At 46.4% G+C, this 15,756-nt stretch overlaps 2 protein-coding genes across 11 annotated transcripts in view; one reads left to right on the forward strand and one right to left on the reverse strand.

Moving 5' to 3' along the window:
* Window positions 1-748: 748 nt before the first annotated feature.
* On the reverse strand, window positions 749-8,928 carry LOC108313585 (ubiquitin-conjugating enzyme E2 variant 1-like). The gene is made up of 2 exons (XM_037743277.1): window positions 8,826-8,928; window positions 749-1,078 (listed from the first exon to the last, which is right to left on the reverse strand). Exons 1-2 carry the CDS (start codon window positions 8,926-8,928, stop codon window positions 756-758), a joined length of 426 nt encoding a protein of 141 aa, XP_037599205.1. The 3' UTR covers window positions 749-755.
* Window positions 8,929-11,203: 2,275 nt separating this feature from the next.
* The window catches only part of NF1 (neurofibromin 1), a 305,276-nt gene continuing 300,723 nt past the window's right edge, over window positions 11,204-15,756 (forward strand). For all 10 annotated transcript variants that reach the window (XM_037743332.1, XM_037743335.1, XM_037743336.1 and 7 more), the window contains exon 1: window positions 11,204-11,281. In XM_037743332.1, coding sequence (XP_037599260.1) covers window positions 11,222-11,281 — 60 coding nt within the window. In that variant the 5' untranslated portion in view covers window positions 11,204-11,221. The remainder of the gene's footprint in view (window positions 11,282-15,756) is intronic.

Here is a 15,756-nt window from a genome sequence, read left to right on the forward strand (position 1 = left end):
TGTTTAAACATCTAGATGACCAAGCCATGGTAACATGGGCCAGATTTAATGACATATTTAATGTGGTGAGAGAATGATTGCCTAGTTTGAGATGGAGACAATTGATTTGTTTATGGAGATTACTACATTAAGGATCGGCTTAGAGGAGAAAAATGAGCTAAACTTACACCTTACACATTGTAAATTTGGAGTTGAAGTGAAGAATGAGGGGGTATTTGTGGGTGCAGGTCTGAACCAGAGATAAGAGGTTAGATGTTGTCAGTCTAGGTAGCCTTGGGCATGATCCGGTATTTGAGGAAGGGTTGTGCAGTGAGAGGAAAATGGGATCCAGAACTAGAGACAGGGAACAGCAGCATTTTAGAAGGTAGCAGAAGAGCACAACTTGGGAAGCGACCTGGGGGAAGTTGTTACAGAAAGGAAAGCAAGCAAGCAAGGCTTTTTCCACAGAAAGGGAACAGTTATATAAAACTCAGAGAAGGCAGATAAAGGCTGAAAAGATGTTACTAAATGTAGAAATTAAAACATCTGGCCTCAGATTTTTTTTTTTTTTTGTTATAGCACAACTTATATATTTCAAATGGACAAAAAGTTAGTATCATTTACAGTATCTTAAGATAAATTTCCTTTGAATGGGAGCTTCCTTTCCAGTACTTTGAGGTCTGCAAGACGTATCTAGAAAATTTACTACTGTGGAAAATGAAGACTGCTTAAATCGAATGAGGGGGAAAGGAAGGGCCTGTGGTTTTTCTTTTTGATTAATTGCTGTAACACTGTCCTTCAGGCGGCTGAGGGAGTTTCATATTTTCTTTTGACATCATTAGGCGCCGAAGCTCTTGCAGGACAACTTTGATGCTATATGAATTCTGCCATTTTGCTAGCACTGATATGGCTCTTGGGTCCACCACTCCATTAGAACTATTAACTCCATTCATATGAATTTTTGTTACAAATCTTACAAAGGGGGGTGCTTCTGGGTATTTAGGTCCACATTCTATTTTAAGGCTGTATATTCGGTTTTCATAAATTGTCCGAGCCCGTGGTGGCTGCCATCTTGCGTCGCTGTCTGTTTCAGAGTTCTCTGAAAGATTGAGAGACTAACTGTATCCCCAAAGACTGAAGAGAAAATGTTTTCCTTTTTTCTTTTTCTTTTTTTTTTTGACATGGAGTCTCGCTCTGTTGCCCAGGCTGGAGTGCAGTGGCGTGATCTTTGCTCACTGCAACCTCCGCCTCCCAGGTTCAAGCAATTCTTCTGCCTCAGCCTCCCAAGTTAGCTGGGGTTAGAGGCATGCGCCACCACGCCCAGCTAACTTTTTTGTATTCTTAGTAGAGACGGGGTTTCACCATGTTGGTCAGCCTGGTCTTGAACTCTTGATCTCAGGTGATCCACCCACCTCAGCCCCCCAAAGTGCTGGGATTACAGGTGTGAGCCATGGCACCAGGCTGAGAAAATGTTTCATTCTCAGCTGTTTACAGCCTACCTTTTTAATGGCTAGACCAGAACATTCACACAGGATGAATCCTCGTAGTAATTTTCCTCACCGAGGCAGTTGATAACAATTAGTCTATAACTAATTGTTTCCAGCTGCTCCCCTTTGATTAATCAATCAAAACAAATATATAACGGTTCTCCTGTGGTTTGATACTGCTAGGAGCCTAGCATGCCTAAGATGAAGACAAGATGACTGCATATGTTTAAAAGTCAGGGGAATAGGCTGGGCATGGTCCCAGCAACTTGGGAGGCTGAAGGGGGAGGATCACTTGAGCTCAAAAGGTCGAGGCTGCAATGAGCTATGATCTTGCCACTGCACTCCAGCCTAGACAACAGAGCAAGACTCTGTCTCTAAAAAACAAGGGTCCAAATGCCTGTTATATACTAGGTACTTTGTTAGATCATACATAGTATGGCAGGAATTCTAAACAAAAGTGCCAAAGAAGGTTGTGTGATGTGGCTCACGGCTATAATCCCAGCACTTTGGGAGGCCGAGACAGGTGGATCACCTGAGGTCAGGAGTTCTAGACCAGCCTGGCCAATAAGGTGAAACCCCATCTCTACTAAAAATACAAAAATTAGCCGGGCATGGTGGTGGGTGCCTGTAATCTCAGCTACTCAGGAGGCTGAGGCAGGAGAACTGCTTGACCCTAGAAGGTGGAGGTTGCGGTGAGCCAAGGTCACACCACTGCACTCCAGCCTGGGCAACAGAGCAAGACTCTGTCACACACACAAAAAAAAGTCAGGGGAATAAGGACTGGAGTGGCCAAAGCAAGTTCAGCATGGGAGGATTAGGTAGGATTTAAAGGAGAGACGGTGACTCATGCCTGTAATCCCACTTGAGGCCAGGAGTTTGAGACCAGCCTGCCCAACATGATGAAACTGCATCTCTACTAAAAATACACAAATTAGTTGGTCATGGTGGTACGTGCCTGTAATCCCAGTTACTCAGCTACTCGGGAAGCCGAGGCAGGAGAATCACTTGAACCCAGGAGGCAGAGGCTGTAGTGAGCTAAGATTGTGCCATTCTACTCCAGCCTGAGCAACAGAGCAAGACTCTGCCTCGGAAAAAAACAAAGAAACAAAAAACAAAAAACAGGAGAGACAAAAGGAGAGTTATTTCAGACCCAGGTAAAAAGAGCAAAGGCAAGACAGTGTCAATTTTTGGCTCTCATTTCTCTTTGTGCCCTTCCTCTGCAATGTTCCTCTTACAAAGTTGTGTTATACTACTCCTAATGGTACTACTAACACTTGTGATAATTACATAAGTAGTTACTTAATAAATAATCCACATAAGTCCTAGGCATCACTTGGCCTAGTTTTGGAGTAGTATAACATTCAGAGGAAGAACCTAGCAACCAGAAATGAAGCTAATTCCTATGTATATTTTTCTAATTACAACTCACAGTAACACTTCTGAAAGTCACCTCTCCTTCTATGCCTATAGCTCTCCATTCAGCAGCTGCCTAAAGCCCCTCTTTTTTTTTTTTTTTTTTTTGAGATGGAGTCTTTCTCCGTCACCAGGCTGGAGTGCAGTGGTGCAATCTTGACTCACTGCAACCTCCACCTCCCATCCCAGGTTCAAGCGATTCTCCTGCCTCAGCCTCCTGAGTAGCTGGGACTACAGGCATGTGCCACCACGCCCAGCTAATTTTTGTATCTTTAGTAGAGATGGGGGGGGGGCGGTTTCACCATGTTGGCCAGGACGGTCTTGATCTCTTGACCTTGTGATCAGTCTGCCTCAGACTTCCAGAGTGCTGGGATTACAGGCGTGAGCCACCGCACCTGGCCAGAGCCTCCTTCTTTATATTTCTCGGTACCCGAGGGGGTCAGTTAGGGTTGCATTCAGCTTCATGGAACTGAAACCTGGAAGTACATGCTTCACAAAACAGAAGTTTTATTTTTTCTGTAACCAGAACTCTGGAGGCAGGCAGTTCAGGGCAGGTACAGCTGCTTGAAGAAGCATCAGGGACCCAAGCTTCCTTTAGCTTCCATCTTTTGCAAAATGCCTGCTTCACCTCTAGGCTTTGATCTATGTCTCAGCAGGAAGAAGAAAGAAGAGCAAATGGCGAAAGATCTGTGCTATTGCTGGAAGGTTCAGCATTTGGTGGCATCAGCAGGTGGATCAGCCTTGTTGAGTGGGAGCCCTGCTACTCTGTATTTGCATCCTTATCTCTGATGTTCCCTTGAGGGATGCCAGTTTTTAAAAATTTCGACTGTTGGCTGGGTGAGAGGGGGTGAGGTTTCAGAAGCTTACCCAGGTATGGCTTTGGCCTTTCCTACTATGATAACTCTTGCTCCACAGGCCAAGGAACTAATATAGAGGTTCTGCCAACCACCAATTATGTCCATGCAATTAGCTGTCCATTCAGCAGCTGCTTAAATCTCCCCCCACCTTTTTTTTGAGACACAGTCTCACTCTGTCATCAGGCTGGAGTGCGGTGGTGCGATCTTGACTCACTGCAATCTCCGCCTCCCAGGTTCAAGCGATTCTCCTGCCTCAGCCTCCTCAGTAGCTGGGACTACAGGTGTGCACCACCATGCCCAGCTAATTTTTATATCTTTAGTAGAGATGGGGTTTTGCCATATTGGCCACGATGGTCTCGATCTCTTGACCTTGTGATCTGCCCACCTCAGCCTTCCCAAGTGCTGTCCTCCCCCATTCAGAGAGTACAAGGACTCATCACTATATACCCTTGCTGGAAATCCAGTCTTCCCCAGTCATTAGGTTCTGGAAATTGGCTCAGTTTGAAAAACAGGGCAAGGGATTGTGACTATTGGGGTAGCTCCTCTCAGCCACCTCCTTATCCATCCCTGTGTTTTAAAAACTACACATTGAGGCACACAGTATCCTACTAACTACCTCCACAGCTCCCTGTGCGTCAGGCCCCCTTGGATGCCATTCTGTCTTGCCACTCCTAACAATGCTACTTAATCTTCTGCTGGTTAAGCACTGCCATCTGGTCTCTAGCAGGCCCACTGCTGTCAGGGTCCCTAGCTCCTGAAACATCTTCCATATCAGCCCCGTCCACAGAGAAGAGCGACTACTGGACTTCTCAGTGATGCTTGTGTCCTTCTCAACAGCACATTGCTTATTGCTTGTGATAAACAGGAGAACACAGTTGACAGGATAGGTGGAAAATCATTCCCACGTCTGAGCCATTTGCTCCCTTCTTCCATTGTTTGCCAGGACAGCTTGGGCTTGTTTTGCTTAGTGTGGACCACTCGTTTCTCCAAGCTTTCTAGAGCCATCCTTGCAGCCTGTTAGCTTTATCTCCTGGAGTCCTTGCCAGGGTGTAATTACTGTGGTACAGGAATGTGCTTATATCAATACACTGCTTTATCTAGCATTATTTTCTCCTCCCTCTAATTCGGCATGCTGGGGATCCCTTCCCTGTTTCTCCCACCTTCTGCAGGGATATATACGTTGGGTAGGTTGTTCAGCTCCTTCAGGATATAGTACCTCTCTTCCCTTAGCAGGTCTAGCATTTTCTTAATTGGGGTTACGTGTGACTTGACCTTATTATCGGTCTGTAAGGTGGAAAAGTTCAGGTAGATCCTGAGGAGAGTGTGTGTTGCTTTGTAAGGTAGATACTACTTCTTGATCTTCAAGCAAGGGGTGTGGGGTGCTAGTTTCTTGCTGGGAGGAGTGGGACACTTCTACAAACCCAGAACACTCACGGTGATGTGAGGTTTTAAGGTTCTCAAATGTGTGGACCCAAATGCTCCAACTAAAGTGTCAGGGTCCCACTTCTCAACTATGCCCCTGACTTTGGCATAGCAGACTCACTAGGGCTGAAAACCTTTTTGGAGTTCTGCTGCTCTTACAATTAAACCTTGAACTTGTTCTTCAGCATTTTCTGCCTTGTGCTGCTCCGACTTTCTTTATATGCTGCTAGGAAGGCACTCTGGCTTTCTTCCTTAGCCTTTAATTGGTGATTAATCATCCTCAACCTTTCATTGTCTTGCTCCAAAGCACAGGTGTACTCCATCAGTAGTCATCCAATTTCATTGCTCTTAAACTACTATTTGCCCCATATTGTTAAAATGCCTGATAGATTGCACCTATGAATGCATTCTTCCACTGAGGTTACCTGCCATCCATTCTAGCTCTTCACCATTGCTGAAGTTTTAACATTGTACTGCTACAGCCTGCCAGGGCCTATCAGGGCTTCACCTGAGGACTTCACTGCTAACTGGCCAGGGGGATGATTCAGCTCCACTAGATCAGACCACATTTATGGGACATTTTTGTCTGTTTTGATACAGGGTCTTGCTGTGTCACCCAGCCTGGAGTGCAGTGGTGCAAACATGGCTCACTGCAGCCTCTACCTCCTGGGATCAAGTGATCGTCCTCCAGCCTTAGCCTCCTGAGTAGCTGAGACCACAGCTGCTCACCACCATGTCCTGTTTTTTTTTTTTTTTCTTATTTTTTTTTGTAAAGATGTGGTTTTACCATGCTGGCCAGGCTGGTCTCGAACTCCTGGGCTCAAGAGACCCACCTACCTCAGCCTCCCAAAGTGCTGGGATTACAGGCCTGAGCCAATGCATCTGGCCATACTCATGGGACTTAATTGCCCTTGGGATCAACATCGTGCAGGAAAGGAACAGGATTAGGCCGTGTGCAGTGGCTCACACCTGTAATCCCAGCACTTTGGGAGGCAGAGGCAGGCGGATCACAAGGTCAGGAGTTCCAGTCCAGCCTGGCCAACATGCTGAAACCTGTCTCTACTAAAAATACAAAAATTAGCTAGGCATGGTGGTGCGCACCTGTAGTCCCAGCTACTTGGGAGGCTGAGGTAGGATAATCACTTGAACCCAGGAGGTGGAGGCTGTAGTGAGCCAAGATCGTGCCACTGCACTCCAGCTTGGGTGACAGAGTGAGACATCATCTCAAAAAAAAAAAAAAAAGAAAGAAAGGAGCAGGATTGAACAGAAAGAGAGAAGTTGAACTGAAGGTAGTCACAGCAAAAGCCTCAGCTTCCAGATCCACAGGGAGCTCTAGAGCCTGGAGAGCCCTTCAGAGCAGCCCCACCCTGAGCCCTGCATCTGCCAGTCGGTCAAACAGACCAGGTGACAGGCAGCTCTCTTCAGCTGAGGGCAACTCCTGGAAAGGGATTTAGCTGATAGCTGTTGGCGAGTAACATGCCCAGCAGCTGAGGAAATGAGCACCTTATTCCTGAAGAGTGGTGTGCTCTTTGGTATGCGGGGGTGGTTGGTCTTGCCAGTGGAGATGGGGGTGGTGGGTAGAATGAAGGGAATGCTGCTGTAAAAACAATTTTTTTTTTGAGACAAGGTCTAACTCTGATGCCCAGGCTGGAGTGCTAGAATGCAATGGCACTATCACTGCTCACAGTAACCTTGACCTCCCAGGCTCAAGTGATCCTCCTACCTCAGCCTCCTAAGTAACTGGAACCACAGGCACATACCACCATGCCCAGCTAATTAAAAGAAAAAAAAATTTTGTAGAGATGAGGTTTCGCCATGTTGCTCAGGCTGGTCTCAAACTCCGGGGCTCAAGTGATCTACCCACCTCAGCCTCCCAAAGTGCTGAGATTACAGGCATGAGCCACCGCGCCCGGTTTGGAACAAACTCTTGAAGAAAAAATTGGCAGAGCTTGTGCCTGACCAGAAAACAGAGGCTGAATGAGAGAGATGCATTTAAAACAATACCAGATGCTAAGAGTTCCCTGAATACTGTTAGCAGTGCAGAATGGGGGAAGTTAGGATACAAATCGAATTCTGTTCGCCTCTTAAGCTCATGCCTTTTCACTAGACTAGAGCTGGTCAAACTGGTGTTCCATGGGCTAAATTCAGACAACAGACATATTTTGTTTGGCTGCTCAGCATTTAAAAAATGTGAATTGGCTGCCACTATGTAAAAATTGGAAGAGTTTATACATAAGTTCAGATCTCTAGATTCTCTTGAGTAACTAGAAGATCTAGCAACGCTGGGTCAACATTCCTGGATGACAGTAACTGGAGTTGAGTGACAGATACTCTTTTAAATGGGGAGAGTATCTCTTATCTGGATAAATGGAGGTGGGTATATGCTCCTTAGTTCACGACAGTATGCATTGCCTTCTTTGGGAATTTTTTTTTTTTTTTTTTGAGATGAAGTCTCACTCTGTCACCCAGGCTGGAATGCACTGGCACAATATCGGCTTACTGCAACCTCTCCCGAGTTCAAGCAATTCTCCTGTCTCAGCCACCTGAGCAAGTAGCTGGGATTATAGGTGTGCACCACCATGCCCGGCTATGTGTATTTTTTTTTTTTTTTTAAGTCGAGCTGGAGTTTCACCATATTGGCCAGGCTGGTCTCAAATTCCTGACTTCAGGTTGTCTACCTGCCTCGGCCTCTCAAAGTGCTGGGAGTACAGGTGTGAGCCACAGCGCACGGCCTTCTTTGGCATTTTTGTTTAGAATTCCTGCCATACTATGTATGATCTAACAAAGTACCTAGTATATAACAGGCGTTTGGACACTTTTATTTTTATTTATTTTTTAGACACAGGGTCTTGCTCTGTTGTCTAGGCTGGAGTGCAGTGGCGAGATAACAGCTTATTGTAGCCCCGACATTTGAGCTCAAGTGGTCCTCCCACTTCAGCCTCCCAAGTTGCTGGGACCACAGGCACATGTGAATTGTGGTAATTGAAAAAAAAGTTTTGGTAGAGGCTGGGGTCTCTCTATGTTGCCCAGGCTGGTCTTGAACTTCTGAGCTCAAGCAATCCTCCCCCCTTAGCCTCTAAAAGTTCTGGGATTATAGGAGTGAGCCACCACGACCAGCCCATTTGGACACTTAATACTGGTTCAGTAGAATTGAATGAATTTAATTGGAGAGGAAGTTGGGGTGAAGTCTAGGCCTCTGACTATAATGAGAGGCTTGGCACTTAGGGGAGGCAACAGAACAGGGAGTACAAATTGGGATGAATTAATGACATGCTGGCAGGAGCTTGAGTTAAGGAAGAAGAGCAGAGGGCCAGAGCCTGAAGTTTGGGTGTCTTACCACAGAGCTAGAGAAGGGTAGGCAATTGTGGAAGAAACTAGAGAAGGAGAGAAAAGAGAGGCACAGAAGAACTTCAGCAGCAGAATGCCAGGCAAGACAAGGGAGCTGAGGGTTTTGGTCAGTTGCGTCCAAGAGTAGGGCAGAAGATCAGGGAGATAGATAGGCAAAAAGCCATGGCAACAAGGAAGTAGTTAGAGACTTTCAGAGGAGGGCTCTGAAAAGCTTTTCAGAAAAGGAGAGGAAGGTTGTGGGTCTGGAAGTTTAGCAGCGCAGTGGAGGCACTGGAATACTATCTGGGGGTATGAGTGAGTGCTTTTTCAGGGGTCCTACTTGGGAAAAGCATAGATAGACATTCATTTAATATTCGTTCATTTCTTTCCAGCATTGTCATCATTCTGACATCATCTAAAAGAAATGAGTGTCTGCGTTGCATCCTTAAAGAAGAAGGGACCAAAGACATGTCCAAATTCTTTTTGTTCTAGTAGAATAAAACGTTAATATGTATTTTGGACAACCACCAACCTAGAGATTGGAAACTTTTCTCAAGGATATATCTCTCTGTACGTGGCTACTGGCTTTGTGGATTTTCTGTAGTAAAATTAAAATTCTAGTTTTGCTATCCCTTATCACCCAGTGTCTCTCTTTGTGGCCTAACTGGCTGATTAGCGTGTGGTTGAAATGCGTAGATTCATTTGAACATTAGCCTAGGGCCTGTGTGGCGTGGTGTCACCCTGTCATCTCACTGTGTGGTGTGGTGTCACCCCTGTCATCTCACTGTGTGGCATGGTGGCTCACCCCTGTCATCTCACTGTGTGGTGTGGTGTCACTCTGTCATCTCAGCACTTTGGGAGGCCGAGGCAGGGGGATCAATTGAGGCCAGGAGTTTCAGACCAGCCTGGGCAACATAGCAAGACTCTGTCTCTACAAAAAAAAAAAAAAAAAAAAAAAAAAAAAAAAAAAAAAAAAAAAAAAAAAAGAAAGAAAAAAAATTAGCCAAGCAGGGTGGCACTCATCTGTAGTCCCAGCTATTCAGGAGTTTCAAGTTGGGGGAATCACTTCAGCCCAGGAGTCTGAGGCTGGAGTGAGCTATGATTGAGCCACTGCACTCCAACTTGGGCGACAGAGTGAGACCCTGTCTCTGAAAAACAAAAACATTCACCTATGTAAAATGTATCGAGGAAGACAAATTTTAAGATTACTCATTTCAAAGTCCAATGCCAGACATAGATATATTATCCATTGTTTTGGATGTAATCCTCTTCCTGGAAAACTGGCAAAACCAATTCCACATGAAATCCTTTCAACTCTGGTACTGATTTTGTTTCAGGAGAACCATAGTCTGCCTCTACTGTCCTTGGAGTTAAACCTCATAGCTTTACTTCCTTACTCTGCCACCTGCCAACTCTGTGACCTTGGGCAAACCAAGGAACCTCTTGTGACCTATTCGTCAGTTAAATGAGGATAATGATATGTATTGAAAAGGTTTGTTGAAAGGTTTAAATATGACGATGAATATATTGAATTAATAATGTATGCGAGGCCCTAAAGGTGTTTTGAGGGTGGTGAAACTTCATTGTATTATCAACTGTGCGAAAGTTATATTAACTTGGGTGGCTTATGAGTTTAGCAGAGTGAGGATGGGCTTAAATCCCAATGCTAGACCCAATGGCTAGACCTCGATTGCCACTGGGTTTAGCATTGGGATTTAAGCGACCTCTAAAAAAGAAAAATCACAGAGTCTCTCTTTGGCCTTCCTTTTTTGTTTCTCAGCAGTCTACAAAACTACGAAGAACCCGAAAATCAGAAGTCGTGTGCTTTGTTTTTTCTGAGAGCTTAAGGCAGAGAGAGGCTGAGAGCACAGCATCCCTGGGAGATTAGCGACTGAGATCCAGGCGCTGGGAGAAAGGCTAGCCCCAGGGCGCCCTAACTTCTAACTCCGGGAGCAATCCAAACCCGGAGGCCGGCGGGGGAGGGGGCAGCCCTAGGTGGAGGCGGGGATGGGAGCAGATGCTCCGGGTCAGCTCTGGCGCTCGCCAGCTGAGCCCAGGGCCAGTCTAGGTGAGCCCCGCGGCAGTGAGGGACGCTCGCCCGTCGGCCCAGAGGAGTTAGGTGACGTCACCTCCAGGAGGACTCGCTTTTTCATTAATGAAACCGGCCGGCGCGGGCGCATGCGCGGCAGTCCCCTTTCCCTCTCGCTTCCCCCTCCCCTTTCCCAGCCGCGCTCTCAATCTCTAGCTTGCTTGCGCTCCCTCTCCCCGGGCCGTGGAAACGATCCCACTTCCGGTGGGGTGTCATGGCGGCGTCTCGGACTGTGATGGCTGTGGGGAGACGGCGCTAGTGGGGAGAGCGACCAAGAGGCCCCCTCCCCTCCCCGGGTCCCCTTCCCCACCCCCCTCCCCCCAGCCTCCTTGCCAACGCCCCCTTTCCCTCTCCCCCTCCCGCTCGGCGCTGACCCCCCCATCCCCACCCCCGTGGGAACGCTGGGAGCCTGCACTCCTCAGACCCACTCCTCGCCTCTTCCCTCACCTCAGCCCCCGCTCTTCCCGGCCCAGGGCGCCGGCCCACCCTTCCCTCTGCCGCCCCCCGGCCGCGGGGACGGGAGAGGGCCGGAACCCGAGCGGCCGCCCCCCCGCGACCGACATCTGGTCGACCCGGGAAGAAGCGGAAGGGGAGCGTGAGGGCGGCCGCCGGGCCGGACCCACCCGCCCCCCGGCCGCGGGGAGGACATGGCCGCGCACAGGCCGGTGGAATGGGTCCAGGCCGTGGTCAGCCGCTTCGACGAGCAGGTAACGGGCCCGTGGCGGGCGGGACGTGGGAGCGGAGTGGGGGTGGGGACAGAGTGGGTGAGGGGAGGTAGGAGCGGCCGCCTCCCCCGCGGCTGCCTCAGGCTCTGGAGGAAAGGAAGGGAAGGGGGGATAAGAGGGGGTGGCCAAGGCGGGAGGTGCGGGGTAGGAGGGGACGGCTGGGAGCTTGGGCTCCCTTTCCCTCCTAAGTCGGGGGGTGGGGCCTTGTCCCTGACCAGCCTCCGACCCTCCATCCCGCTTATCCCAGCCCTTCCGCTTGGGAATAGGGATGAGTGACCTGGGGGCGCCTTCAGGGGTGCGCCAACTGGATTTAATCACCCCCTTAGTTTTGTTTTGAACAGAGGTGGGTAAGTTTAGGGGTTCTCTCTTCCTCTCCCCTCCGTGATCCTCCTTACTGGGGACGAGCGAACCCTAAGGCCTGTCTTGTGTACCCCCAATAGGAGAACGATAACATTCCGCCCCTCCCCCAGTTTCTTCAGCTTCCTCTCCTGGAGGGGGAAGAGCAGAAAGCAAGGAAGACACAGGTTTTCTTACTTTCCGCTCCTCGTCTCATCCTGCCCTGAGAGCTTCAAGTGCACACTCACTGCACATCTTTGTGATGCCCCACAACGTCGTCCCCCCATATCCTGATGACACAGACTTGTCATTTTTTAAATTGCCATTTGCAGGGGAAAACGTGGTTCTGAAATATCTTCCTCTTCCTTGATAATTGCAGTCTCTTCTCCCCCTTTTTTTTCTTGCCAGCGGTCTGAGGAGGTGATGTATTCTCCAGTGAGAATGTTGGGGAGTAAGGGGAGAAGAGTGAAGGGAAAGTGAGAAACTGCTTGTGAGCCACTGACAACAGGAGCAGAGACAGCTGGGTTGTGGTCCTGGAGCTGGTTGTTCAGCTAGTGTTTGTTGTTGTTTTTGACTCTCTCCTCCCGGTTGACAAGAGAAGTTTCATTGAGAATATTTGGGATTAAAAAAAAGTTTTGTAGCTTGAGGAGGTGACTTTTTATCGCCAGGGTTTCACACGATTAATCCTGGGGCTGAAGGCACACGTAGCCTTTTGTCAGTGGAAGTTAGTTTAACTTTGTGTTGCTGTAGGTAGTTGGGGAAGGTTTAAGGGTACTTTTTGCAGCTGTGGTTGCGATGGGCTTCCTGTGATGAGGGAATTGTTTAAGATTGAGTCAATCTATTTTGTTTACTGGATATAATGGTAAAACTGACTGGGAGCTGAAGGGGTGGGGGAAGAGTTTCTCTCTTATTTGATCCATAAACATTTCTTTACCGGACTCAAAGTGTTTCAGACCTACATGAAAAATACCTAGGAGCAGGCAGAGGAAGTTGAGAAGAACCTATGTAGATAAAATTGAATTATGAAGCTGTCAGAGACTTGAAGGAATTATTTCATCCATTTTTCTGCTTCCAGACCCAAAGGCATACTATAAACCAAACTATACTACTAATCCATCTGAAGTTTAATGTTACTGTATATAAAAGATTGCATTATTGATAGAGTATTAGATTTAAAACTTGATAGAAAAGACTCTCTGTAACTTTAATAAAGGATTTAAATGGCACATAGAAGAAACTCAAAGCGGAACCTTGTGGACAGCAGAATCTGCATGTAGGAATTTGAAGGATTCATGCCGCCATTCTCCTCAATTTTTAAACGTTAAAAAAATTTATTTTCAGTTTTTTCTTAATTTTATTTTTTCGCTTCTTACCTGTTCATCTCTAGGCTTATTTACCATGGTGGAAAAGGTATTTAAAAGAAGCATGATTTTGATTATATGCCCAGCAATGCAAGAAACTGTTTTTCCTTCTGTCCCTAGTGTTAAAAGACCTTAAGGCTTCGTAGTTAGTTATGCATATTGTGGAATCAAACTCACCACCATCTGTTAAAAATTAAGGACATAAGTTTTTAAAACAGCATTTTTCTTCACTCCTTATGTTGTAATTAAGAGAAAGATATAGGCCAGGCGCGGTGGCTCACGCCTGTAATCCCAGCACTTTAGGAGGCCTGTGCAGGTGAATTGCCTGAGGTCAGGAGTTCGAGACCAGTCTGGCCAACATGATGAAACTTTGTCTCAACTAAAAATACAACAAAATTAGCTGGGGGCCAGGTGGTGCATGCCGGTCATCCTAGCTCCTTAGGAGGCTGAGGCAGGGGGAATTGCTTGAACCAGGGAGGTGGAGGTTGCAGCGAGTTGAGATCCTGCCACTCCGCTCCAGCCTGGGTGACAGAGGGAGACTGTCTGAAAAAAGAAAAAGACACATATGATCTATGAGAAATTCTTTTTTTTTTTTTTGGGGGGGGGGCAAGGTCTTGCTCTATGGCCCAGACTGGAGTGCAGTAGCTCGATCTCAGCCTCCCTCATTCAAGTGATTTCTCCTGCTTCAGTCTCCCAAGTAGCTGGAACTACAGGCATACACCATTTCTAGTAGAGATGGAGTTTCACCATGTTGGCCAGGCTGGTCTCAAACTCCTGACCTCAGGTGATCCACTTGCCTTGGCCTACTGCAAAGTGCTAGGATTACAGGCGTGAGCCACTGCTTACATTTCTGTTGAGCGGAGAAATAGCCCTGCATGTACTGTGAGATATTTGTATAAGAATCTTAATAGATTCAACTATTTATAAAACTTTTAAATTTTGGATTATATTATCTATACTTTGCTTTACTGGGCCCAGGGGGAGTTAAGCTTTTCCTTTTTATTACAGCTTAGTGGTCCATCATGCATGTTGGACCACTTCAGCCCCCAGGGAGCATGTGCATGTCTAAAGAGGGCAACTCTTGTTTCTGATGTTTTGGTTGGATTTCTAATATTTGGTGTGATTAAAGCAGAAATGCATTTCTAGCCACTGCTGATTACAGACATACTGCACTCTGATGGGTATTGCTTAGCAACTTAGTGCAGTAGACCCACTTAAAAGAAGTGGATGTGTTCCATATTGACATTTTGAGCTCACATTCTTGTGGGTAATACAAAATTGCTTAACCTGCTAATATTGCAGCTAAACCTAGTATTTATGGCCTAAGTTAAATGTGTATTGCCAATTTTAGAAGTAATCACCTCCTTGATTAGGGAAATGACAGTTGCAAAGGTGGATAGCCAGAAAGCTGAATGTTACCAGTTACATCTTAGGTCTCTCCTTAACCTGCCTCTGTGGTGCCAAATAGTAAGTTTCTAATTGAAACTGACACATTGTAGGTGTGTAGCTTATTATTATTTTGAGACCGGAGTTTTTGCTGTTGTCACCCGGACTGGGTGCAATGGCGAGATCTCAGCTCACTGCAACCTTCGCCTCCCAGGTTCAAGTAATTCTCTTGCCTCAGCCTCCCAAGTAGCTGGGATTACAGGTGCCTGCCACCCTGCCCAGCTAATTTTTGTATTTTTAGTAGAAACAGGGTTTTTCCACGTTGGCCAGGCTGGTCTTGAATTCCTGACCGTAGGTGATCCACCAGCCTCGGCCTCTCAGTGCTGGGATTACAGGTGTGAGCCACTGTGGCTTGCCAGGTGCGTAGCTTTAAATTGTGGCTCATTAACCTGGTTTCCAAACAAATTAGAATCTTCTGTGTATCTCACCTAGTTCTGTATGCCCCACTGGTCCCTGTAGAGCTTTATTTCTGAAAGGAAATATGGGAAAACTATGGATATTTGAACTTAAAAAAAAAGAAGTCCATCCCAAAATGATTTGTTGTAAATATGTTCATTTAAAGCAATTATATTTTTCATAGCTGATCAAGCAAAAGCAGTATATAAAAGCCAAAAAAAACCCCTACTCAAAGAACATGTTATTAACTCTGATTTTAGAGGTAATAATAGCATAATTGTTGTTCTCATATATTGAGTGTTAATCTGAATGTTCTTTGAATATGCAGTGAGAGATTCACAGTATACAATGATTGCCAAGTGTCTTTGAACAAACCACATGTTAATTGGACAAATAGATTTGCAAAACTTTGGACCTTTTTGGATTTAAAAAATATAATGGCTTATGCCTGTAATCCCAGCACTTTGGGAGGCTGATGTGGGCAGATCAGGAGGTCAGGAGATTGAGAACATCCTGGCCAACATGGTGCAATCCCATCTCTACTAAATATACAAAAATTAGCTGGATATGGTGGGGTGCACCTGTAGTCCCAGCTACTTGGGAGGCTGAGGTAGGAGAATTGCTTGAACCTGGGAGGTGAAGGTTGCAGTGAGCTGAAATGGTGACACTGCACTGTAGCCTGGGGACAGAGTGAGACTCCGTGTCAAAGAAAAAAATATATTCTAGCCTCATTCTTAAAGCCTGGTCTGTAATTTTTATAAGGCCTTATAATAGTTGAAAATGAGTACTCTTTTATGGTGAAGAATACTTTATGGTGACTGAGAAATAATGCTTGTTCTTCCAATTTTAGTATTGTGCTGTTGAAGCAAGCACAATAATGCTTATTCTTTACTTTGGAATTCTTTTTTTTTTTTTTTT

Source organism: Cebus imitator, unplaced genomic scaffold, assembly GCF_001604975.1.
Source record: "Cebus imitator isolate Cc_AM_T3 unplaced genomic scaffold, Cebus_imitator-1.0 Scaffold140, whole genome shotgun sequence".
Taxonomy (NCBI): Eukaryota; Metazoa; Chordata; class Mammalia; order Primates; family Cebidae; genus Cebus; species Cebus imitator.